This window comes from Branchiostoma belcheri, unplaced genomic scaffold (assembly GCF_001625305.1).
Source record: "Branchiostoma belcheri isolate BF01 breed outbred unplaced genomic scaffold, Haploidv18h27 scaffold94, whole genome shotgun sequence".
In the NCBI taxonomy this organism is placed as follows: domain Eukaryota; kingdom Metazoa; phylum Chordata; class Leptocardii; order Amphioxiformes; family Branchiostomatidae; genus Branchiostoma; species Branchiostoma belcheri.
Window position 1 is genome coordinate 467,236 of NW_017804620.1, and position 25,227 is coordinate 492,462.

General features: G+C 43.3%; 4 protein-coding genes and 1 pseudogene across 4 annotated transcripts in view; 2 read left to right on the top strand and 3 right to left on the bottom strand.

The window, feature by feature from the left end:
- Positions 1-1,261: 1,261 nt before the first annotated feature.
- Positions 1,262-4,493, top strand: LOC109461542 (annotated as a pseudogene).
- Positions 4,494-5,816: 1,323 nt separating this feature from the next.
- On the bottom strand, positions 5,817-6,689 carry LOC109461543 (lactosylceramide 1,3-N-acetyl-beta-D-glucosaminyltransferase-like). The gene has a single exon (XM_019757922.1). The coding sequence runs from the start codon at positions 6,672-6,674 to the stop codon at positions 5,817-5,819; it is 858 nt and encodes a 285-aa protein (XP_019613481.1). The 5' UTR covers positions 6,675-6,689.
- A 4,819-nt stretch (positions 6,690-11,508) lies between these two features.
- Positions 11,509-13,070, bottom strand: LOC109461544 (beta-1,3-galactosyltransferase 5-like; the record flags this gene model as incomplete). Its single annotated transcript, XM_019757923.1, has 2 exons — positions 11,509-12,448; positions 12,863-13,070. Coding segments are annotated over 2 exons (1,062 nt in total), but the record flags the coding sequence as incomplete, so codon positions are not given.
- A 4,284-nt stretch (positions 13,071-17,354) lies between these two features.
- On the bottom strand, positions 17,355-20,251 carry LOC109461545. Its single transcript, XM_019757924.1, has 4 exons — positions 20,173-20,251; positions 19,063-19,707; positions 18,178-18,426; positions 17,355-17,939 (listed from the first exon to the last, which is right to left on the bottom strand). Exons 1-4 carry the CDS (start codon positions 20,249-20,251, stop codon positions 17,455-17,457), a joined length of 1,458 nt encoding a protein of 485 aa, XP_019613483.1. The 3' UTR covers positions 17,355-17,454.
- Positions 20,252-23,778: 3,527 nt separating this feature from the next.
- Positions 23,779-25,227, top strand: part of LOC109461620 (aspartate aminotransferase-like) — an 11,476-nt gene continuing 10,027 nt past the window's right edge. Inside the window, exons 1-2 of the mRNA XM_019757999.1 lie at positions 23,779-23,917; positions 24,328-24,430. Of these exons, the coding sequence (XP_019613558.1) occupies positions 23,807-23,917; positions 24,328-24,430 (214 nt within the window). The 5' untranslated portion in view covers positions 23,779-23,806. The remainder of the gene's footprint in view (positions 23,918-24,327; positions 24,431-25,227) is intronic.

Sequence of the window (25,227 nt, forward strand, 5' to 3'; positions counted from 1 at the left end):
GATAGAGTTATTGAACGATTAGATAAATGGATGTTGATGGAAGTACATGTGTAAATGGAAATAGATATATAGATGGATGTAAACAGAGACAGCTATCTGGATAGTTATTTATAAAACTAATGCATCTAAAGGGTATAAAATAGAGAGAGAAATGTACACTGTACACGACCAATACTAGTACCCATCGAGGAGCTCCCCTAGCGACCAAGATTAAATTGCACCATGGGAAAATAAACTGCGTACTTAACATCGTTTTGAGATGAAAATTGAGTTTGTAGACAAACAACGCGATATCAAACAAAATCATACTGATTCAGCTGGTGCCTGTGCTTATTCACCTAACAACCTAGCCTCTACCAGGCTTCGGGAGGCGGCTGGAAAGAGTAGAAATTGGCCAAATAGAGAGATACTAGTAACATGCCGGGGGACTGCGGGTAACTGTAAAAACCTGGGCCGTTCCTAGGCCGTTCCTAGGCCGTTCCTTGGCCGTTCCTAGGCCGTTCCTAGGCCGTTCCTTGGCCGTTCCTAGGCCGTTCCTAGGCCGTTCCTAGGCCGTTCCTTGGCCGTTCCTGGGCCGTTCCTGGGCCGTTCCTGGGCCGTTCCTTGGCCGTTCCTGGGCCGTTCCTATGCCGTTCCTATGCCGTTCCTAGGCCGTACCCGCTCAACAATTCTGGCCGTACCCGGAAATTCGGGCCGTACCCGCTCAAAAATTATGGCCGTACCCGGAAATTCGTGCCGTACTCGCGAAAATTTCAAGCCGTACCCGGTAATTCGGGCCGTACCCTGTACTTTTTCGCCGTACCCAATGGCGGATATCGCTCAGCCCCGGTGCGTAGTCACTCGGAAGTCGTGTCTAAATACCCTGTACGGCAACGATACACAACCTCATATAGCCTATGCTCTGGTAAATATTCCTGGCCACCTATCTGCCGAATGGCGTCGTACAAATCGCGCCCAATCTTGAGAACACTTCGCTCGGCCGGCCGTTCTCTCCAAACCGCTTCTCGACCGGGTACGGCTTGAAATTTTCGCAGGTACGGCACGAATTTCCGGGTACGGCCAGAATTTTTGAGTGGGTACAGCTTGAATTTCCGGGAACGGCTTGAAAGGAGTTTGATGGGGGTGCTTGCTAAGTTGCTCCAGTGACGACATCACAGAACAAGTGACGTGATGACGTTCTAGAACAAGCCGTCGCTATGGTCACCTCCCTGTTGTTCTATAACAACCTCTACAAAGCAAGAAACACGCAATCCACAGAAACATGGGACGCAGTAGGGTAGCCAGGGTGAAGCGCAGCGCAAGAGCAAACCTTGAAAAACTTCAGTGTCGGATCCGAAAATTACGAGACAGACTTTTCCAAAGGAGAAAGAAGAAACAACCGCTGGAAAATGGTGAGTACGACTAGCCGACGACTGGTCTCGCCTTAGTTTCCGTTCTGCCTATTTACCGGAAAACACAATATAGGAGGCTTAAATCTACCGGAATACATCCTGCATTGATGAGATAACAGCCCGAATTGCTAGATTTGGGCATAAGATAACTTATATGTAGCCCAGGGAACAAGAAATCACTTAAAAGTCCTGGTTTAAGGAGGCATGATCGTTTAAGCGTATGGCCGGGTTGCCTCTGCCGACTACCGATTCTTTTATTTATCTGTCTGATTTGAAGCTCTAGCTTCCAGCCCTCTAGTTTCAACAGCAATTTTGTTCCAGATCTGAACTTGAAAGTTCTACTTGCAGATGAGACTGACCAGCTGAGGAAAACCGTGGAGACCCTGCAGCAGGACCTGGAACTCACGCGGGAACAGCTGGGCTATCAGACCCTGAAGACGGCCACAATCGCCGAGGACAGGGACACTGTAGGGTTGTTTGTTTATTTGTTTGTTTATTTATTTGTTTATTTATTTATTTATTCATTCATTTCTCGAGGGGGAAACATGTCGCGTGCTGATGACTACATCAAATAATATCAACGACACAAATATTAACACATTATATTTCAAACTGCCCCATCCACGATCACGAAAGAAAGGACCTGTTTGGAGAGGCCAACAAATTCCATCCAAAGTTCTCCACGTTTACAGACAAAAGGAAAACTACTGTCTTCTTAACATCACAAAACCCAAATATTATAGAAAAAGTGGGATCATTCGTCTTCTACTGTCTCGGTAAAAGAAGCCAAGCCCAACAAGTTAGAATTAAGTGTTTAGTAGTTAGAGTAGTAACATACTATATTGTTATCCATTGTCCATCCTTTATTTTCATGTTGCATGCACTTGCAATTAGCCTACGGGTAAGAACTTGTAATAAAAATTCTATTAACAAAAATTTATGCAAATTATTGGTACAAAACCAACGTTACTTCGATGTTTCCATCTGTTGTTTCTTTTTTTTTTCTCTCGTACAGATTTTGCGACATCAGGCTGTCCGTTTTGCGGCAGAGCGCGCCGGCTACCAGGAGTTGTTTGCTGAACTCGGGATTCGCCTGAGTCAAAGCGTCGCCATGGAGAGACAGATAGTACTGGTGAGGCTTCGGCAAGCAAACGGATTTGCATCAATGAACTCTAAGTACCCATAGAAACTCTAAATACTCATAGAAACTCTAAGTACTCATAGAAACTCCAAGTATACCCATAGAAACTCTAAGTAGCCCGTTACTCATAGAAACTCGAAGTACACACACACACACACACACACACACGCACGCACACACACATACACACACACACACACAAGAAAAAAAAACAATTGTACCTATGGTCTTTCGTACAATAGACGACACGACATCCAATGCGATTTCAGGGCAGCAAAATTGGAAATATTCTGAATAAGGCAATCTTTATGATATTGACACATACTGCTTCACATTAGCGCATTTGACTTAGTATTTCATACTTTGGGCATTTAAAACTGCAGAAACAAGCGCCAACATGAGTCCTTTATTTCTGGGTGGTACCCTAAAAATCAGCCAAGGTATTTTTGTTCTTTGAGGGCCAATAGTAACATTAGGACAGTGTGGTTTTAACTCAGTATGTAGATACTGACTAGAATATTGACTTTGAAAAGTCGGGTTTCCAAGCTCTAACAATGCCTTTAATGGTGTGTTACGTCGAAGGGTGGTTATACCGGCTGTACAGATACAGGTACAGGTACGGATACAGGTATAGATACAAATACTGACTTACTTAGACTTAGGGGCTCCCGCGTCTCGTGACGCATGAGGCAGTCAAAGCAGCCCAGCTTCCTCTGTCAGCAGCCAGCCTCAAGGCTTCCTTCCAGCTTATGCTGACTGCCTGAAGGTCCCTCTCCACTGTCTGTCGCCAGTTCATCCTTGGACGGCCCTAGCTTGCCTCCTGTGCAGGCCTCCGGGCGGGTGGATACTGCGTTTTGTAGACTGTTTAACGCGTCCTTTTGCCGGCCATCTTACAACCAGCCGCCGTGGCGGGTACAAACCTTCTTTTCTGGCCGGCTGGTTGTAAGATGGCCGGCAAAAGAACGCGTTAAGAATTCGAACAAGTCTTAACCAGCTGAGCCGGCGTTTGCATATGATGGAGGACACTAGGTGGTTGTTGATTGGCTTGGAGTCTGATGTTCTTATTTGGAATAAAGTAGTTCCGTCTGGGCTTGAAACTAGACGACACTTGCCTGAACAAGGGAAAGCATACAGTAACTATACTTCCGAAAATAGTTTCATCAGGTTGGTAGATTATAGCATATAGGAATTCTTGGAGAAAATTGGAGTTGGAGAAAATTCAGGCATTTTGAATCATTTACCTGGATGTCTAACCTTAATAAATGATTTTGTAATTTGTTCTTGCAAATTTTAGTTACAGAAAAGAGTTCGCGAGCTGGAGAGAGGCCAGACCCTGCACCTGCTGAAGGCGGCCAAAGTGACGGAGGGTTCGGGCGAACCGGAAAAATCGGATCAAGAACGGTCGGTGAGTGGAACAGGTTACCTCCTAAAAGACTTCTTATGATGTGATTTTTTTTATGTTTACCGAAGGGAAACATATTGTTTTGCTCAGTTTCCTATTCTCCAAACACAAAAGGTCAATGACCTGTACCAGACCGTCTTTCACAATGGTAACTAGTGTTGGGTTACATCATGTTGCAATTTTATAGCAGGAGGGATTTAGACTCCTGTCTGACCATATATATGAATGTGTTTGAGCAAAAATTAACACAGCAGACCATATGCGAAGGTAAACGTTATTTATTTACTTTGTAAATGTTACCTTTCTAGTTAGTTTATTTATTTATTTACTATACTGAATCTGTTTCCCGTTGCCATAGCAACCTAGAGGAGACGCAAAGGACGCTGGGAGCCGTCCTTGGGAGGATTACGTCACCCGTCCGCGAGTTATCAAGTCGGGTTCTGCCATCCTCCAGCAGGCCAAGGAAAACTGCTTGTCGCCAAACGGTTCAGATCAGAGCAGAGCGTCATAAAATCTTGTGAACAACTCTTCAACAAACAAACAAACAAACAAACAAACAAACAAATGAACAGATAGAACAAAAGTTTTTTTCTGTTACTTGAACAGCAGGCCAAGGAAAACGTCTTGTCGTCAAACAGTTCAAATCAGAACAGAGCGTCATAAAATCTTGTGAACAACTCTTCAACAAACAAACAAACAAACAAACAAACAAACAAACAAACAAACGAATAGATAGAACAAGTTTTTTTTTCTGTTACTTGAACAGGAAGCCAGGGAAAACGTCTTGTCGTCAAACAGCTCATGATAATCATTAGATTTTAGACACTCTTCTAATCAGAGTAGAACGTCATAAAATCTCGTGAACAACAAACAAACAAACAAAGGAATAAATAGACCAAAAGTTTGTTTTTTTCTAGTACTTGAATGTCAAGCATATGCTGTACACTAAATATTGTAACAATAGTGCCTTTACTAGATATAACCCTACACACATGTCTATGTGCACCCACAGTCAGATATTAAGTGTATAATACTTAGTATTTATATCCATTGGTTTGGGTTATTCACTTAAATCTAGCATGTACATTTTCTTCTGGTACTTGAATGACAAGCGTATGCTGTACACTATTGAAACAATAGAAGTGCCTTTAACGTTACAGATATAACCCTGCACAATATGTGTATCCAGTCAGATATTAAGTGCACGCCTTCACAAGTGTATGATATTTAGGGGGTTTTTTTAGCCCTGGGTTTGGGTTTTCACTTAAATCTAGAATGTATATATAGAAGTAGTTCTGTGTCAGCATTACAGTGTAAATACATGCTATGGCGATGTACACATGCTTGTTTGCGTGCATGAAACTTTACCGTGTCTTTAGAAGGGCTCAAAATTCTCGATCCTCGAACGACTTCTTTGCAAGAGGAGTGAAGGAGGTGGTCGCAAAGACCTACCCTGAACAGAGACGGGGGGCGACACAAGTTATCTGCCACGTATGGCCCGCTACTACGGTCACGTGTCTCTGACGTCACGTTCTAAGACTGTTGGAAGGAAAGTTTAGTATTAATTTCATAAATGACTAGTACCAACACAGATGAATTTTCATGCTGAAATAACAGACTTATCTTGAAAGTTCATCTTCGGACTTTTTCGCACGAGGAATTCAAGAGGCCATCTACATCAGGGCATTGCAACCATCCCTCAACAGAGACGGGGGCGCCACAGACTTTCTGTAACATATGATCCACTGCTCACGGAGTCACGTGTGTTATCTGCGTGACGTCACGGAAGCGGTGGATTGTTCATTCCTTGACAAAGACTAAAGTTGTACAGTCAAAAATTTGGGTGAGTCCAATTTCTTGTGTTGAAAATTACAGTTCAATCTTAATAAATAACAGGCTTGTTTGCGAGTCTAGATCCTCCCCGATCTTCCAACTGGCCCATACTCTGTATTAATATATATGCTTGGTTGCGTGCATGGAACTTTTCAATCTTACACATGTGGTTGAGTCTGTTCCAAGCATGGATCATATCCAGTGGCCTTTTGTGCCAATGTGAAGCCAGTTGGCCATCAGTAATACAGCGGGTTATTGCCACATTAATTATATGAAAGCCGTAATGGTGCACGGGTTCGATTCCCAGTTTCTCCAAACAGAGTCCTAAGAACACATCTTCTAAGAAGAGGTACTTCACAGTCGGCGACACTTCGTACAGCGGCCGTACAACGTCGCCGGACATCACGTAAGCGAACCCGCAGGGGTAGTTGGGAAACGTTTCTCTGGAGTACTCCTGCTTGCTAAGGTACCACTTGTTCGGTTTTCCCCTCTGTGAAGTGCGGTTTCGAACCGGTTTGGCACCCGAGTAAAGATACCCCGTCACCAGTCCCCTGGTGTTGGTTGCAGGCAGACGTTTCAGGTATCTCACTAAGCTGTAGATGTTCACGAACGTGTCGTCGTCAGCTTTCATGACGAACTTGGCCCCGGGGCAGAATTCTGACGCCCACTTCAGACACATGACGGTCTTCAGGGTCAGATTCCGGTACGAGTCCACGAAGTCCTCCTGGATGATGTCTCTATAAACCATGCTCTCTCGCTCCAGTCTGGTCTGAACCCGCGCGTTTTCTGGTTTTCCTACCGTAAAGACCGTTTTAATGACAGTTCCCGGGTCGGAGTTGGTCTCGTTGCCCCAGGTCCGCCGGATGGCGTATCTTTGGATTGTGTTCATAGGAGCAGATGTCACCATGATCAGGAGAAACACGTCTGAAACTAGAAACGGAACATTTTTGAAGTAACTAGATTTGTCTGTTTGTTTTTATGTATCCAAAAATATATGAAAAGAAGTCCCGTATATTAGCATGCATTACTAATGTTTACCTTTACACCTTTACATGGTCTACCCTAAACAAACTACTGCCCTGTTTATTCTGACTCAAACACATTCATACATATGGTGAACAGCGCCTGTCCTGCCACTTGCTACATAATGTATTCCGATGCCCAATACTATCATGATAATGATCATTCTTGCATACTCATTTTCACCTGAGCGAAGTGAGAAAAGTCGTGTTAAGTGCCTTTTCCAAGGGCACAAGGTTGGCGACTTGGCAGGATTCGAACCCGGGACCTCTTGGTTCTGAGCCGAATGCTCTGCCGCTGCGCCACGCAACCCTACAGGTAAATATAATCATAATGAAACAAATGAAATGTCCCTACTGCCGCATTTCCCAGGGTTGTTGATAGTGAAGGTATAAGGATGAGGGTTGATGATCTCTGCACCAGTGTGCCCATTTGCTTGCTTTTCGGTGTTCAATTGAACATTGGGATCTTCCTTTACCATCATCGCCATCTTCGCTGCCCTCTGTAGACGGTGCGGCTCACCACTGCTTTCCAGTATCTTCTGTTCAGTGCTTGTCTTTTCTCTCTCTTCCAAGTGAAGTCTATCTTCTCTAGGTCTCTCAAAGACGTTTTCCTTCCATGCTTTTGCCTTCTCTCTCTCTTCCAATTGAAGTCCATCTTCTCTGGGTCTTACATGAGAGTTTTCCCACCATGCTCTTGCCTTCTTTTTCCCTCCAAAGTGATGCCCATCTGCTCTAGGTCTCTCATCGGAGTTTTCCTTCCATACTATTGCCTTCTGGTTCCTTGCCAAATGATGTCCATCTTCTCTAGGTCTCTCATTTGTGTTTTCCCACCATGCCATTGCCTTCTCTCTCGTTTCAAAGTGATGCCCATCTGCTCTAGGTATCTCATCGGAGTTTTGCTTCCATGCTATCGCCTTCTCGTTCCCTGCCAAGTGAATTCAGTGTATGTGTCAGGCATATTATGTAATATTTGTTTGGAACGGGAAAATAGGAAAAAGAAGAAGAAACAGGGCAAAAACGACATTTTCCTTCTGCGATGGTAAACATAACTAGAAAGGGCGACATTTGCTTTGGAGCAAATATTCAGCATTACTTCACCACATTTCACGACATGACAGGGAAAGAAGGAGAAATACAAGGGAAAACAATTCTTTATATAGTATGAAGTGACAACAGTTGAATAGCTATCCCTTACATTATTGGTTGGGATTTTCAATTGCATAATGCAAACTGTTGATTTTCAAGATAAAAAGAAGCGTTTATGCCCCGCATTCCAATGCTGGAGCAGGAAAGCTTGACATACCTACCACATAGTGGTGAAGTCATAATTATTTACCTGTTGTAGTGTTCCAACGCGTAACCAGCAAGCTGCTGACATAGGAAAACCCCACGATTGTGCACAGAATGACGAATCTCTTCAGAGTCAGCCTGGCCCAAACGCGAGCCATACTGACGCCTGATGTTCAGCCGGTCTGTAAAACGTACGTAAAAGCTTTATTGACACAACAAAAGTACAGCGACCTTCATAAGGTACGTAAACATACAGACAGAAACGTAGGTACAACAAAATTGACCTACGTACAAAACAATAGATAAATCAACTTATACTACTTGTTCTAAGGTATTCTTTGAACACACATACACACACACGCACACACACACTGTCTCTCTCTCTCTCTCTCACACACACACACACACACACACACACATTTACACACAGACACGTACACACACACACTCTCTCCCTCCCTCTCTCTCTCTCTCTCTCTCTCTCTCACACACACACACAGCCGCTCTGTAATACGTAATACTTTATTGACACAACAAAAGTACAGCGGCCTTCGTGACGTCCGTATCTACATGTAAATATACAGACAGGAATTCCCTCCCCTGAAAATTGTTTCCCACCAACCTACAATCTACAGGCCTTCAAATCAAACGTTCACCGCCATCTCTTGACAAAAACATGTCTCTCTTATATTTCTAGTTCAATGCCGAGAAGTGGTCGTATAGGCTTTGCATTGCACTACTCCGTTAAAAAAAACGTGGGTACAACAAAATTGACCTACGTACAAAACAATAGATGAATCAACTTGTTCTAAGGTCTAAACGTTCTTTGATATATGTACCTATTTGTACACATTAAGGGTTATTACCTTCTAGAATGTAATATGAGAAATGCTATGATATCCGGAACTATGCATATCTGTAGCCAGCTCTATGGCTGAGTGGGTTATAGGCTTTAGATTACAAGAATTACACACACACATTCACACACACTCACACATACACTCTCTGTCTCTCTCTCTCTCTCTCACACACACACACACACACGCACACACACGCTCACACACACATACACACACACACACACACACACACATACACACACACAGACACACACACACACTCAGTCACACACAGACACACACACATTTACACAGAGATGCATTCATTACACAGTGGAAGGAGAGGGATGGGCTCTACCTTCCAATACTGTGTCCTAGGCACAGAGGATTAACAACCCATTGCCCCTACCGCCTCAAAAAGACTACCTTAACCTATAGCTAGCCTCTACCAGGCTTCTGGAGGCGGCTGGAAACAGTATAAACTGGGCAAATAGAGAGATAACATTCCAGGGGAGTTGGTCCGCTAGAGAATACAGTGTAGGAAACTCTACTCTCTAGTGGCAAACCAACTCCCCTGGCATGTTACATGTTATCTCTCTATCTGCCCAACTTCTACTATTTCCAGCCGCCGCCAGAAGCCTGGTAGAGGCTATCCTTAACCAAGGAGCTTGGTATATTCTTAACCTAGCCTTTACCAGGCAAGCTGTACTCTCTAGTAGCAAACCAACTCCCCTGGCATGTTACATGTTCTCTCTCTGTCTGGCCAATTTCTACTCTTTCCAGCAGTCTCCAGAAGCCTGGTAGAGACTAACCTTAACCTTAATCAAGGAGCTTGACAATGACATAACGTTCTTGCCTTCACCTACCTGTTTACTGGCCAAGGCTCTCAGAAAATTACAGTAGAAACAGTAGAAATTGGGAAAATAAGAGAGGGAGTTGGTCCGCTAGGGAATACAGTGTGGCAAGCTGTACTCTCTAGTAGCTAACCAACTCCCCTGGCATGTTACATGTTATCACTCTCTATATCTGCCCAATTTCTACTCTTCCCAGCCGATTCCAGAAGACTGGATAACCTTAAGGAGGTTGGTATAACATTCTTACCTTCACCTACCTGTTTACTGGCCAAGGCTCCCAGGTCAGGTTATCTCTCATTAGCAGAAGAAAGTGGATGTAAACAGGTCGACAAGACGTGGAATCGCCGAAAATATCTGTTTGCTTTGATATTCCTCCGCATCCGTGTGTAGTGGCTGTTTTCAAAACATCAGTGGGACCTATTAGAGTATCAGTACCGGCCGTATAACGTTAGCATGTAGAATTTGGTGGACAATTTTACCACTAATGTTTATTTCTGCCCTTCTTATTTGTGTAAGACCAGCACACAGTTTTGAGATGCCGTGACCTCACAAAGATGAGATATAAAAAGTGGGGTCGTGTGGCGTAACCGCAGCGTGTTAGGCCTTGAACCAAGAGGTTCCGGGTTCGAATCCTATTAATCCTACCCTGTCAATGTGTCCTTGGGAAAGACACTTTACACGACCTTCCTCAGTCCACTCAGGTGAAAAGGAGTACTTAGCTTTGGTTAGGCCACAGAAAGTAATTTCATGGATGACATCTGCGCGAGCATTAATTTTCGCCTGCTTTTGAAAAAAAAAAAAGAATACTGTTTTCATCTGAGTGGTAAACACGCCAAAATTGTACAAAGAGGTCTGTTGCCATGCCGGAATGTAGATGGCAGATAACTATGAAGAGATAGAGGAGACAAGACAAGGCTCTGATTTATTGTTTTGTCTTTTACTTTGAAGCATCGATGTATTTTCATTCCTTTTATAAGTGATGTTCCTACTGAATCAAACCCATTTGTAAATATTTATTTTTCAAAGTTGTTTCAGCTGTGACAAATGGATGTTGTAATAGTTGGCAGTAAAGTTTGCACAATATACATTTTGAAAATGTAAGAATTTTTTTTTTTTGCCCTGTATTTCGTAAAATTGCACTGTATTCTAATACGTTTGCACTTTATTCCGTAAAATTGGACTGTATTCTAATAAACTTGCATTGTATTCCGTAAAATAGCACTGTATTCTAGTGAACTTGCATTGTATTCCGTAAAATTGCACTGTATTCTAGTAAACTTGCATTGTATTCCGTAAAATTGCACTGTAGTCTAGTAAACTTGCATTGTATTCCGTAAAATTGCACTGTATTCTAGTAAACTTGCATTGTATTCCGTAAAATTGCACTGTAGTCTAGTAAACTTGTACTGTATTCCGTAAAATTGCACTGTATACTCTTGCACCCCTGATAACCGCAGTGGCTATATGACTCATCTCCACGTATCAATGAGGACCTCTAGCGATTGATGTCATTCCTACAGCTGCTAGACGCAAAACTATGAAGTAGAAAGGTAACATTTGCAAGCAAATGCAAAATGTTTTCCTTCGCAAATGGTCTGCTCTGTTAATTCTTACTCAGACACATTCACATACATGTATGGTGACAGGAGCAGAGCAGACCATGAAATTGCAACATTATGTAACCCAACACCAGTCACCATGGTGACAGACGTCAACAAATCATGTCATTGGTCAGGTCAGAGGTCAATGTTTGGAGAAGAAGAAGAAGAGGAAGAAACTGAGCAAAAACAATATGTTTTCCCTCTGTAAACATAAATATGTCTCAAAGATTTAGACGTGCTTTTTTTGCTTGCTGTTGTTTTATAAGATTTTGCCATTCGTAGAGTTTGTCGTCATTAATGCTTGCAACCCCCACACACATGTTGCTAAGTCTGCTCCATGCGGCGTATATAGAGCCAGGAATTTTGGACCAGTGAGCAGCCAGCAGCTCAACAGATGTACAGTACGGTGTCGTCCAGTCTTGGTAGGGTATGAAGCCACCGTGATGCACGGGTTTGATCCCAAGCTTTTCCATACAATGGCCTAAGAACACATCTTCTAAGAAGAGGTACTTCACAGTCCACGACGCTTCGTACAGCGGCCGTACAACGTCGCCGGACATCACGTAAGCGAGTCCACTAGCGTAGTCTGGAAACGTTTCCCATGGGTAGTCTTTCGTGCTGATGTACCATCGTCTAAATTTTTCCGTCGCATTTGAGTCTCTAATCGGTTCTACGCCCGAGTTGACATGCCCGGTGACCAGCCTGGTGGTCTTGTTTGCAAACAGACGTTTCAGATGTCTGACTAAACTGTAGATGTTCACGAACGTGTCGTCGTCAACTTTCATGACGAACTTGGCCCCGGGGCAGAATTCTGACGCCCACTTCAGACACATGACGGTCTTCAGGGTCAGATTCCGGTACGAGTCCACGAAGTCCTCCTGGATGATGTCTTGGTTGAGCGTGTTTTCGTGTTCCAGATTCTTCTGTACGGAAGCGTTGTTTGGTATCCCCACCGTGAAGACAGTTTTCATGACAATGTCGGGATCAATCGTTTCCTGCCCCCACGTCTTGCGGATCGCGTGTCTCAAATCAGCGTCTCCCGGCGCAGAGATCACCATAATGAGAAGAAACACGTCTAGAAAAGGACAGCTTTGGTTATTTATCCCATTTATTTACACAGCACGAAAACCGATATTTAAGCAAACTTTCCGCAATATGTTACGAATTATTAAAGGTGGGAAAATATTTCAATAGACTTAACGACTTCATAAAGGCCGCTGAAAGGCAAATTCCGCCTTTTCGTCACCTTTCAGTACGCTTAAATACGACGTTAATTCTTACACAAACACATTTATATATACAGTATATGGTCCGACAGGAGTCCAAATCCCTCCTGCTATAAAATTGCAACATGACGTAACTCAACACTTGTTACCATGGTGAGAGACGTCTGGTTCAGGTCATTAACCTTATTGGTTTGGAGAAGAAGAAGAAGAAACAGAGCAAAAACAATACGTTTTTCCTCAGAAAACAAATGAAATGTCTCTACCTTTGCTGCATTTGCCAGGGTTGTTGATGGTGAACTTGTAAGGATGTGGGTTGATGACCTCTGTTGTGTTGCTGGGTCGTGGGTTCAAGGGTTGTGGGTTCAAAGGTTGTGGGTTCAAAGGTTTTAGGTTGAAGGGTTGTGGGTTGAAGGGTTGTGGGTTCAAAGGTTGTGGGTCAATGGGTTGTGGGTTCAAAGGTTGTGGGTTCAAATGTTGTGGGTCAATGGGTTGTGGGTTCAAAGGTTGTGGGTTCAAATGTTGTGGGTCAATGGGTTGTGGGTTGAAAGGTGGTAGGTTGAAGGGTTGTGGGTTGAAGGGTCGTAGGTTGAAGGGTTGTGGGTTGAAAGGTAGTGGGTTGAAGGGTTGTGGGTCGAAGGGTTGTAGGTTGAAAGATTGTGGGTCAATGGGTTGTGGGTTTTGGGGTTGTGGGTTGAAGTGTTGTGGGTTCAAAGGTTGTGGGTCGAAGGGTTGTGGGTTCAAAGGTTGTGGGTTGAAAGGTCGTGGGTTCAGAGGTTGTGGGTCGAAGGGTTGTGGGTTGAAAGGTCGTAGGTCAATGGGTTGTGGGTTGAAGGGTTGTGGGTCGAAGGGTTGTGGGTTGGTGGGTTCCAGGTTGAAGGGTTCCAAGTTGGTGGGTTCCAAGTTGGTGGGTTCCAAGTTGGTGGGTTCTGGGTTGTTGGGTTGTAGGTTGAAGGGCTTTCGGTTGTATACATGTCTCATCGGTGTGATGTTAGCTGAATGGGTAGCTGTATGAATGAATGCATGAATGAATAAAGACTACGTTAACAAATTGACATTACAAGCTAGAACGGCAACATAATGTTTACCTTCACATGGTCTGTCCTAACGAACTACATGCTCTGTTTATTCACACACACACACACACACACATACACACACACACACACACACACACATATATATATATGTGTGGTGACCATCCCCTCAAACTCTGTCCTGCCACTTGCTACATATTGTAATCCAACACCAGAGTGCGTTTGCTACAGCACCAGTTACCATAGTGACCGCCGTCTGGTCCAGAGAAGTAACATTTGCAAAACAAATACATAATGTTTACTTTCGGATATGGTCTGCTCTGTTAATTCTTACTCAAACACACTATGTACTACTAGTATATGGTGACAGGAGCAGAGCAGACCATGAAATTGCAACATTATGTAACCCAACACCAGTCACCATGGTGACAGACGACAACAAATCATGTCATTGGTCAGGTCATAGGTCACTGTTTGGAGAAGAAGAAGAAGAAACTGAGCAAAAACAATATGTTTTCCTTCGATAAACATCATACATTTACCTTCTGTAGTATTCCGACGCGTGGCCAGCAACCTGCTGATATATAAAAACCCTGCGATGGCGCACAGAAGGACGAGAAAGAAGAATCTCTTCAGAGTAAGCCTGACCATGCTGCCGTCGGAGGGTTCTGTAATATGAGACGGGTCTGAGTAAAGAGACTATTTTTTACACAACACAAAACTTTTTATTTAGCCCCCCCCCCTCACACACACACGCACAGACACAATCACACACACACACACACATACACACACACACACACACTCACACACACACACACACACACACACACACACACACACACACACACACACACACTCACCACACACACCCACACGCTCACACACACACGCACACGCACACACTCACCACACACACGCACACGCTCACACGCACACACACACACACACACACACTCACACACACACACACAGTGACACACACACACACACACACACACACACACAAATTACAGACGAACACAGTCACACACACACACACACACACTCACACACACTCACACTCAGATATACACACGCACACACGCACACACACACACACTCACACACACACACACACACACTCACACTCAGATATACACACGCACACACGCACACACACAATTTACAGTTGGCAAAATGACAACTGTTCCCTTTGCTTATATCGATGCATCATATCAACCTCACAACATACAGTTTTATACATATGATTTCGTATTATTGTATAGTCTGTTATTCGTGCTTTGTATACCCAGCATTGCCTGAAAACAGGATGTACCTGTATCTGTATAGCTGGTATAACTGCCCTAAGGCGTAACGCACGAGCTTCACAGGTACGCGGCGCGGCGGCAGCTGGCTACATTACACCGATCGACTTGTTACACCTAATCTTTGAACATCTAACTCTAGGCATTGTTTAAATCTATCTAATGACAATGCCCCTACTGTACTTGGTGACAGCGAGTTCCACTCTGCGATAGTTCTAGGAAATAATGAATTTTTGAACATCTCAATCCTTGGTTGATAACTCTGGTGCTTGAAGGCATGACTGTTTCTTGTTCTCTGGCTGGTATTAGGTACTTAGTAGTTGGTACGTCCACCAGTTTATTAGTCATTTTGTACATCATGCATAGTCTGGACATTTTTCTTCTGTCTTCCAGTGACACCTACTATAGGTTACTTTTCATTTCCGTGACACTAGTACCCCTTTCACTGCTGGTGAAGTAAATAAATGAGAGTGTTTGTCATATGCACTTTATGGCAAAATACCTACCTATTAAGTAAAAATGCTTACCCAACAGACACTTCTCTAGCGACGCACCTCCCAAGTTTGTCTGCAAATCGTTGTGTTTTTTTCCTCACTCACCCAGAAGTGGCTTTTAGGCCACCGCAAGTAAATTCTATGGATGACATCCTCCACAGACTACAAATCTAATGCGATAGGGCGAAAAAAAAACAAGGCGGGCCAAAAAAAATTCTATATCAGTTCTTCAAATTTTTAGATCATAAATCTTGTTGAACAAGATTTTTTTTATTCAGTGGCAACATCACATATAAAGGAATGAAATACAACACTGTAACAAAGTAAAAGACAAAACATTAAACCAGAGTCTTTTCTTGTCTCCTCTCTTCACATTTATCTGTCATCCACGTTCCGACATGGCAACAGACATATTTACCCATTTTCGGCATGTTGACCATTGTCAGAGGGCAACAAAATATCTTGTTTTTCACCAAAAAATCAGGCGAAAATCAACGCGCACGCTGATGTCATCCATAAAAACTACTTGCTGTGGCCTTATTTGAACACCCGGAACTTATCGCAAATCTCTCAACATTTGTTTATTATTATGGCTCGCGCATCCGGCTCCTGATGCGACACGAAGTTTGTTTGCAAAATATCGGAGCGTCACAATTAACTCGTACAGACACTGACTAGATTTTGTGGATGACATCCCGTTTTACTTGGGGTATCTTGGCTTGGCTTCGTGTCCGAAGATTAATTGGGATATAACAAAATCAATAAAGAGACAAGAGGTTTCTTAACTATTTTCTTTTCTTGTTTTATTTTTGGACGTTACTGAGACATAGATAAAGGAAAGGGGACAGAATAGGATGTGTCAAGCTACCCACGACAGGTTACTGTCCTAGTGCTCCCACCATTCTTTTTGTAGAATTAATGAGTCCGAACTGTACTGAGTTCTTGAGTTCGTTGGAGCGTCGGCAGCCTGGGTGCCGTCCTACGTACTTACCGCCGGCTCGCTATTGTCGCTACCATGGACTACGGCACATGGCGCCCAGGCCAGAGCCTCGGAGGACGTGATCTTTTTTTTTTGAGAGCAGGAAAAGAAAATCAATGCGCGCGCGGATGTCATCCATAAAATCATAACATGCGGAATTCGTTGAAATGATACCGTAAGTTTATCTTAGTTTGTCTTTTTTTTTATTTGTGTAAAATCGTCACACATGTTCAAGGCACCGTCCCAAGGCTCTTGCCATGCCTTCAAGAATAACATTTGGTTGGACTCCAGTTACGTAACCCACTCATGTTATATTTTTGTCTGACTCTGAAAACTGTCACTCAATCAATCAATCAATAGCCTTTATTTATACTGGAAATGCCCTGTCGGCCTATGTAAAAGAAGTGAATAGAAAGGTAACATTTGCAAAGCAAATGCAAAATGTTTACCTTCGTACAGTGGTATATGGTCTGCTCTGTTAATTCTTACTCAAACACATTCATATATATGGTGACAGGAGTCTAAATCCCTCCTGCTATGAAATTACAACATAATGTAACCTAGCACTAGTTACCATGGTATAGACTTCTGGTTCAGGTCATTGACCTTATTTGTTTGGAAAAGAAGAGGAAGAAGAGAGCAAAAACGATATGTTTTCCTTCTGAAAATAGTTTCATAAGGTTGATAAACTATAGGATACAGAAGCTCTGAGGAAGGAAAACTATCTTGGTTGTGTTAAAGAAAACTGGTGTATTCCAAATGTTTTCATTAGGTAAATGTTCTTTCATTCGGTCATGTTCTTGAGAATACTAGCTCTGTATCTGTATCCGTATAGCCGGTATAACAGCCTTTCGGCGTAACACACCAGCTTTCCAGGCACGCGGCGCGGCGGCAGCTGGCTAAATTACACCGATCGACTTGTTACACCTAAACCTTGAACATCTAACTCTAGACACTGTTTAAAGCTATCTCATGACAATGCCCTTACTGTACTTGGTGACAGCGAGTTCCACTCTGCGATAGTTCTGTTCCCTATCCCATTCACAGTTTTGCCCTCTGCTCTCCATACAACTCAAACAAACCCTGGACTACCTCATCCTCCCCACGTTTGACCTTGAAACCCAAGGTCACCAACTTTGGTATTTCCCACGATTCCACGTTCAACAAATCCCCCAAGAGAGCCTCATTCTGGTACAACATGGCGATTTTCTTCACCCGATAGTCGGAAAACAGGTCCCCCTTAAGCGAATGGTATCTCCCGGCCTTTGTAGCGAATGCGGCCGCATTGTAGCAAAACATGATGTAGTTGGACTGGTTGGTGTGACCGTTAAAGTCCAAGTGGCTCTCCCGCACTTCGAACTGTTGCGAATGCACAGAAGGTAATGTGGATGGAAAGGGTAGGCTGGGGTTTGGCCGGGGACTTGTCGCTTTCTGTCGTAAGGATTCGGGGAGGGCGACCGGCCGCCGAGTTGTGATGTCGACTACAACACTGGTGACTGAGAACCGGCACAGCAACACCGCTGAACCTGCAGGAATGAGTGAATGAATGAATGGATGAATAAATGAACTAGAAAGGTAAATGCATAATGTTTACCTTCGCATATGGTTTGCTCTTCTTATTCAAATACATGTACATTCATATATTTGGTCAGTCAGGAGTCTCCTATAAAATTGCAACATTATGTAACCCAACACCAGTCACCATGGTGACTGGTGTTGAAACTGAAATTAATGTTTTATACTCGTTAACGTAAGAAAACAAACCTGCAAGTCTGACATCTCCCTTTAACTCGTACGACGTCTTGCCGACATAGCCGACCCCAACAGTCACCACCACAGTCGAGTCTTGCCTCACGTCAGTGTAGAATCCGGGTTGGATGTGAAACTCTTGGTAACGCAAGAAACTGGTGATCGTCTTTAAGTAGCCCGGAAGGAGGAAGACGGATTTTTCCGTGAGGGTGGCCAGACGGGCGTAGCCAATCAGGAGAGCGAGCACCCAGGGTGTCAGGTGACCTGTGAAAATAATCGGACTGCAGAATTTTCACTGTTTACACCACAGACAATCTTTTATTCTCTAAAAAAAGCATGCATCTAAATTCAGTTATATAACATCAAATAACAAACTTGTGGCCATCCTTCTTACTATAAAAGGCAGGACAGAAATATACTAATTTTGCTAAGAGCGGAAGGGAAAACAAATGAACTGACACATGCAGCATCTGCTGAATATGAAAACATTTATTGCAGCTTTTCTTCATATCATATATAACAGCATCTAAAGTAGATCATGTACAATACAGTCAAACTGCTTAGCAGAGTCTCATTCACGAAGATTGTTGAAAATATGTACCTTTATTTCTTATCATAATCTACATCTTGATCTGAACAATCCTAATCTACAAATAGTTGTAACTTAACATATTTCATTTGATACAGCTCACTGTACCCATGTGCATTATCAAATTCTCTTGGTGTTGTCAAGTTGTACTTGAAGTAGATATAAGTTGTTTGCCACCTCAGCCTTATCTTTTTTAGTTATTCTGGTTCTTCTAAAATCTTACAGTTTGGCCTTCTCAACATAAAACTGCACTGTCACCTGGGTGATGTGTTCTTTTCCCCTCTTAATCTGGAAACAAAGGATTTCCGCACAACCCTGATCCTCCCACATTTCCAGTGTCAGCTCATCCCCTAACAGAGCCTCTCTCTGGTACAAAATACCAACTTTTCTGATTGGACAGAGAGCTATGTCTTTGATGACAGAAAAACTGTTCCTACGAGCAGCAATAGCGGCTGCATCCAAACAGTACCTCAGATACACAGACTGGTTGGTGTGTTTCCTCACATCTATATCACTGTTACTCACTCTTACTTTACACACAAATGCTGGCTCGGGGATTTGTTCAAATGGTCCAGGAACAACTGGCCTATCCTGGCCTTCGTTACTAAACCTGTCGATCAATGCGTCGGGCCACGCGATTGGTCGACGCGTTTTTCGGTTCACTCGGACCATCTGAGTGAAGCTGCGACCGATGATGTCATCGCTTGCATTGCTACGGATACCATAATCGTAGATTAGCGAAGAACGTCCGACATAGCTGATCCCAACAGCCATAACCAAGGAAGTGTTGGGTTTTACAATGGTATAGAATCGTGGGGAAAATTCCACTTCTTGGTAGCGCACGAAAGCTGTTGACCCGTCGTTCTGAGTCCCGGTGTGTTCCTTGATCAGAGGCTGGATTGCGGCGATTCTGGCGAACTCCAGCATTCTCAGGTAAGTCCACACCTGCACCCTACCTGCAGCAACAGAGGGCCACTCCTATTCAATTGTTTGTTTCTTGCAGTTGTCGCATTGAGAAATAATAAAAATGTAGCACTATGGTCAAAATAGAACTGAAAAGTGAAAATGGAGCCAAAAAGAGCACTGTGGATTACAAACATGCCCTACTGGGGATTTCAGTAATGCAAGCCAACTTTTTTAAATTATCAAGTGTGTCAAATCCAAGAGACAACTGATCAAATTGGTGTGGCCTACTGTTGCTGCTGTTTACAATAACTTTGAGTTTAGTTTAGAGATGGTGGTCTTCGGCTGTTTTCTGATTAGCCCAGTTCTAAAAACGTGGGTAATTCAACCAGGCTGGCTATGTTGTTTACTAGTATATGCAATCAGAAAATAGCACATAAAAGCTCCCAAAGACCCTGAAGACCCCCAAAACCCCCAGTTTTTGGCATGCTATGGAGGCTAACACCTTCCAGTCTTACCTGATCGATCGAAGTCAAAAGGATGCAGCTCGTAGGTTGCCACAAGTTTGGTGCCGTCTTCACTTAGTCTGGTCTTCATCTTCACTCCTGGAAATGTTACCACAGGTCCAAGGGTCAATGACCTATTGGTCAGCGACTTATGATAGTCTCTACCAGACTAACTACGCTGGCTATATACAGGAGAATATTTGCCAGGGGAGTTTGGCCGCCTTGTAGGTTTGACTGGCCGCGCAGGAGGGAAAGAAACTACCTCCCCGCGGCCGGACTCCCTTGGCCAATTTTACTCTCCATTTTGCCAAATGCTACGACCCATGTGTATTCCCGTAGAAGTAGTGGAGGCTTAGCCGCGGCGACTGTTGCAGGGCTTCTCTTGCTTGCAGTCTTTTACAGTAGCCCTAACAACAGTCGCGGAGCGGTGCATTGGGCCAAATGAACAAACATGCGTTTTACCGTGCCGGAACACTTTGAGACCGAAGTTTGCACGCCCCTAGATTCCTAACAGCCTCACCTAACGTGCCGGGGTGTTTTGCGTGTCAACCGGCCCCTGTCCGGCTCGTACCGCCACTATTTGCGATCGCTCCCCATGTATTCATAAGCCGAGTGGCCGCCATCTTGGTCAGCCGCGCGCTGAATCAGCTACTTGCAAATGTGCCGCTACTTTTCTGATCCATAGAAATAGCTTATCAGAAACATAGCGGCAAATTTGCCGGCGGCTGATTCAAATCAAAAATGGCGGCCAACTGTTATGTTTTACGTGGGGAACGATCGCAAATAGTGGCGATACGAGTCGCGCAGGGGCCGGTTGACGCGCAAAACACCCCGGCACGTTAGGTGAGGCTGTTAGGAATCTAGGGGCGTGCAAACTTCGGTCTCAAAGTGTTCCGGCACGGTAAAACGCATGTTTGTTCATTTGGCCCAATGCACCGCTCCGCGACTGTTGTTAGGGCTACTGTAAAAGACTGCAAGCAAGAGAAGCCCTGCAACAGTCGCCGCGGCTAGTGGAGGCTATATTTATGAGACTGTTTTGTATCTTTTTACTTAAAAAAAGAGACAGACCCAACACAATGCTAACACTGATCTAACGACAACGATTAGTTATCCTATTTTTGCATAACGTTATACATTAAAAAACTAACCCCAGACCCAAAATCTAAACGTTATATGATGTAACGTTATATAACGTTATATTGTACACGCCCCCAACTCTTATTATTGGGAGTATAATAAAACGGCTTTAGAGTTTGGTTTGAAGAAAACTACGTCGTAAAAAGTGTGTGCATTACCTGAAACGGCAGCTAGAGACCCTAAAAGACGCCCTTCTTGACTTAAACGTGGGAAAAAGAACACTTTTCCGCTAAAAGTCTTGTCTCTTGGTCCAAAGTTCCAAACTCAAGCTATGACCTTTGACCATGGTAGAAGATTACAGTAGAGACCTAGGGGTGTGTTGGTAAGTTTTAAAATGAAAATAAGAAGATAACGCTGCAAAATTTACTGCAAAATAATTTAACATACAAACTTTTTTGGCGCTAGCTGTAAAGTAATTTGAGCCAAAATTTGCCTATATGTGCGTAAAAATTACACTTTTTGACAGAAAGGCTAGTGGACTATTCACCCCTCTCTGTGAATGGGACATTCTCAAAGTTCAAAGGTTAGTGAACGCGCGAACACTAATAACACTAAAATGGCTGGCGAGTTTTCAGGCGTAAATTTCGACAAAACATCGGTAATTCCAAACTTCTAACACGAAGGTCACGCCAGTGGTTTGACCTTCAAATTCGAGCACGTCTCTGGGCGATACGTCATGCATAATGAGGAGGGCGTTCCCCGAATCCTGGTCACTGATTGGTCGAGATTTGTTTACATGGTGGGTCTGGCGATTCGATGTCGTCATAGGTTTTTAATGCGCGTGTTTGTGTTATAATTTTCCCAGACCGGGTCCTACTAGACAGCCTTTAAACCAAGGTAAGCATTTCTGATTATTACGATCGGCTGCCTTTGCGTTTATATTCGTATTTTCGGACGATCTAGAGAATAGAAAAGTCTTGTTACAGTTGCGGGGATGTGTTTTTGCTGTAAAATTACGGTTGTTTTGGTAGAATGTCCTTGGTTAGAAGCCAACCTTGGATCAAGGAGGCTACTAGGATGATGCAATCAGAAAGTACAGGCTAAATGTTGAGGAGATCGAGTCAAATTAACTGAAAGGAAATTTTCCAGTTGAATTGATCTTTTAGCTAGACATCTGAAGAGCTTTTAGGTACATAGAGCTGATATGAACGCAGATGTTCCCTTTTCTTTTAAAAATGTATGAAAACATAAATTATTTACAGTTTGAGGCTGCTGCACATCTGGCATTTTCCCCACACATCAGCAGTTTTGATGATTTTTTAGATCTAATTTTACTTACAATGTCTCCGTGGAAAATGCATTGTTTCAAGAGAGTCTGAGTAATGTTCCAGTAATATTCCAGAAAAGACTTCATGACAAAAATATCCTTAAGTGTGGTGGTTACGTCCCTTGGGAATTGGTTGCTCAAAATTAATGGTGCCCTCCATTTAGTTTTTCAGGATGATCAGTAAAGAACCTAAGAAAATGGCAAGCTTATTACGACAACTGTCTGTATTTGTGTTATTAGCCTAAAAAGCCAAACCCCCTTTGGCGTAACACACCCCAGTTTCAAACCAGCACAACAGGAGACAGTAATTATAATACCTGACATACTAACCTAACCTGTAGTCTGACTCACCAGGCCCTATATACTTGATGGCGATGGGCAAACTTTTTTGTTGATCTTTAATAGGAAAACACTTTTGAACACCTCAACTCAAGCACCAGGGTTAATGACTGACAAAAACTGTCACAGCCCAGATGTGAACTAGTCTTTAAAGCAATGGCTAATTTCTTTGTCCTAAAGATGACCCGTCTGCGTAAGTGATAATTAGAACCTGCCGCTCCCAAGGGTTGGGCCCAGGTGTTCAGGTTTGGTGTCATTTAGAGGGGTGTGAGTTCTACACTTATCTCAAGAATGTTGTCTGGAGGATATGTCCCGTCTTTGTCTTCAACACTTTCTAGCCAGACTAACCTCTGAGCATGCCATTATCTTATCTTTAGTGGTTTATTTATCAATCATTGATACTAGCCCATATGGGTACATGTAATACCACAGTAATAGTCCCTTTAGCTGAATGGATGAGTGAATTTAGGGTAGAATGATATCCAAGGCTCCAGGAGGGATGTTCTTTGTCTAGAGCACATTCAGCCTGTAGTAGGCTTTAACTAGGTGTTAGAGAAACGTCAGGCTTGTTTTTTGGAATCTGACCTTTTGTGACGTCGACCAATCTGATGCTTGTTAATAAATTGCTCAACTAATGCATGATTGTGTTCTTCAAGGTAAGAGAGAGGAGAATTGCAGCCATAGAAGTTTAGAGTACTTGCTTTACACAGAGGCTGGGCCAGATCATTTGTTTGTTTGTTCATTCATTCATTAGTTTGTTTGTTCCTTCCTTCCTTCCTTCATGCATTCATTCCCTTCTTCATTCATTCATTACCTCATTCATTCATTCCATCTGCTTGGAGATTACAACATTCATGAATAGCTATCTTTCTCCAGAACAGCAGGAGCAGACAGTTGCTGAAGATGGAGCCAGTTTTCTCCTCTCTGCTGCGGCCTGACCTGGCAAACTACTGCCCCGCTTCTAATCTCATGATGAACGAGAAAATACGCAACTTACGCAAGGCTGGAGAAAAGGTACACAACTTCTGCATAACGTTACACTTCTTTAATAAAAGAGAGAGGAGACTTGTAAACGATAATTGTATAGTAGGGTGGAGAGAAGGTACTGTCCTGGAACTATCGCAGAGTGGAACTCGCTGTCAACACGTACAGTAGGGGCATTGTCATTAGATAGCTTTAAACTGTCTAGAGTTAGATGTTCAAGGGTTAGATGTAACAAGTCAATAATATTCATTCATTCATTCATTCATTCATTCATTCATTCATTCATTCATTCATTCATTCATTCATTCATTCATTCATTCATTCATTCATTCATTCATTCATTCATTCATTCATTCATTCATTCATTCATTCATTCATTCATTCATTCATTCATTCATTCATTCATTCATTCTACCTGTTCTTTACTTCTTCCCCTGTAGGTCTACCACCTGGCGTTTGGGCAGTCTCCCTTCCCCATCTACGAGGGAGCGACCAAAGCTCTGTGTCAACATGCAGGGGAGAACGCCTACCTACCTGTGGCCGGTGGGTTAATCTCTCTGTTATCTTTTTATGTTTACCGAAGGAAAACATATTGTTTTTGCTCAATTTCTTCCTCTTCTTTTCCTCCAAACCAAAAAGTTCAATGACCAGAACCAGACTGTCTTTTACTAGTTTTGGATCATGTTGCAATTTTTTAGCAGGAGGGATTTAGACCCCTATCTGACCACATATATGAATGCCTTTTAGTAAGAATGAAAGCAGACCATACGCGAAGGTAAACATTATGCATTTGCTTTGCAAATGTAACACCTTTCTTAGTTTTGGCTGATTTTCGTTCGGTAGTTCGGTAGGTAGTTCGGTAGGTAGGTAGTTCGGTAGGTAGTTCGGTAGGTAGTTCGGTAGGTAGGTAGTTCGGTAGGTAGGTAGGTAGGTAGGTAGTTCGGTAGTTCGGTAGTTCGGTAGTTCGGTAGGTAGGTAGATAGTTCGGTAGGTAGGTAGTTCGGTAGGTAGGTAGGTAGTTCGGTAGGTAGGTAGTTCGGTAGGTAGGTAGGTAGGTAGTTCGGTAGGTAGTTCGGTAGTTCGGTAGGTAGGTAGTTCGGTAGGTAGGTAGGTAGGTAGGTAGTTCGGTAGGTAGGTACATGTAGTTCGGTAGATAGGTAGGTAGTTCGGTAGGTAGGTAGTTCTGTAGGTAGGTAGGTCGGTAGTTCGGTAGGTAGGTAGTTCGGTAGGTAGGTAGTTCGGTAGTTCGTTCGGTAGGTAGTTCGTTCGGTAGGTAGTTCGTTCGGTAGGTAGTTCGTTCGGTAGGTAGTTCGTTCGGTAGGTAGTTCGTTCGGTAGGTA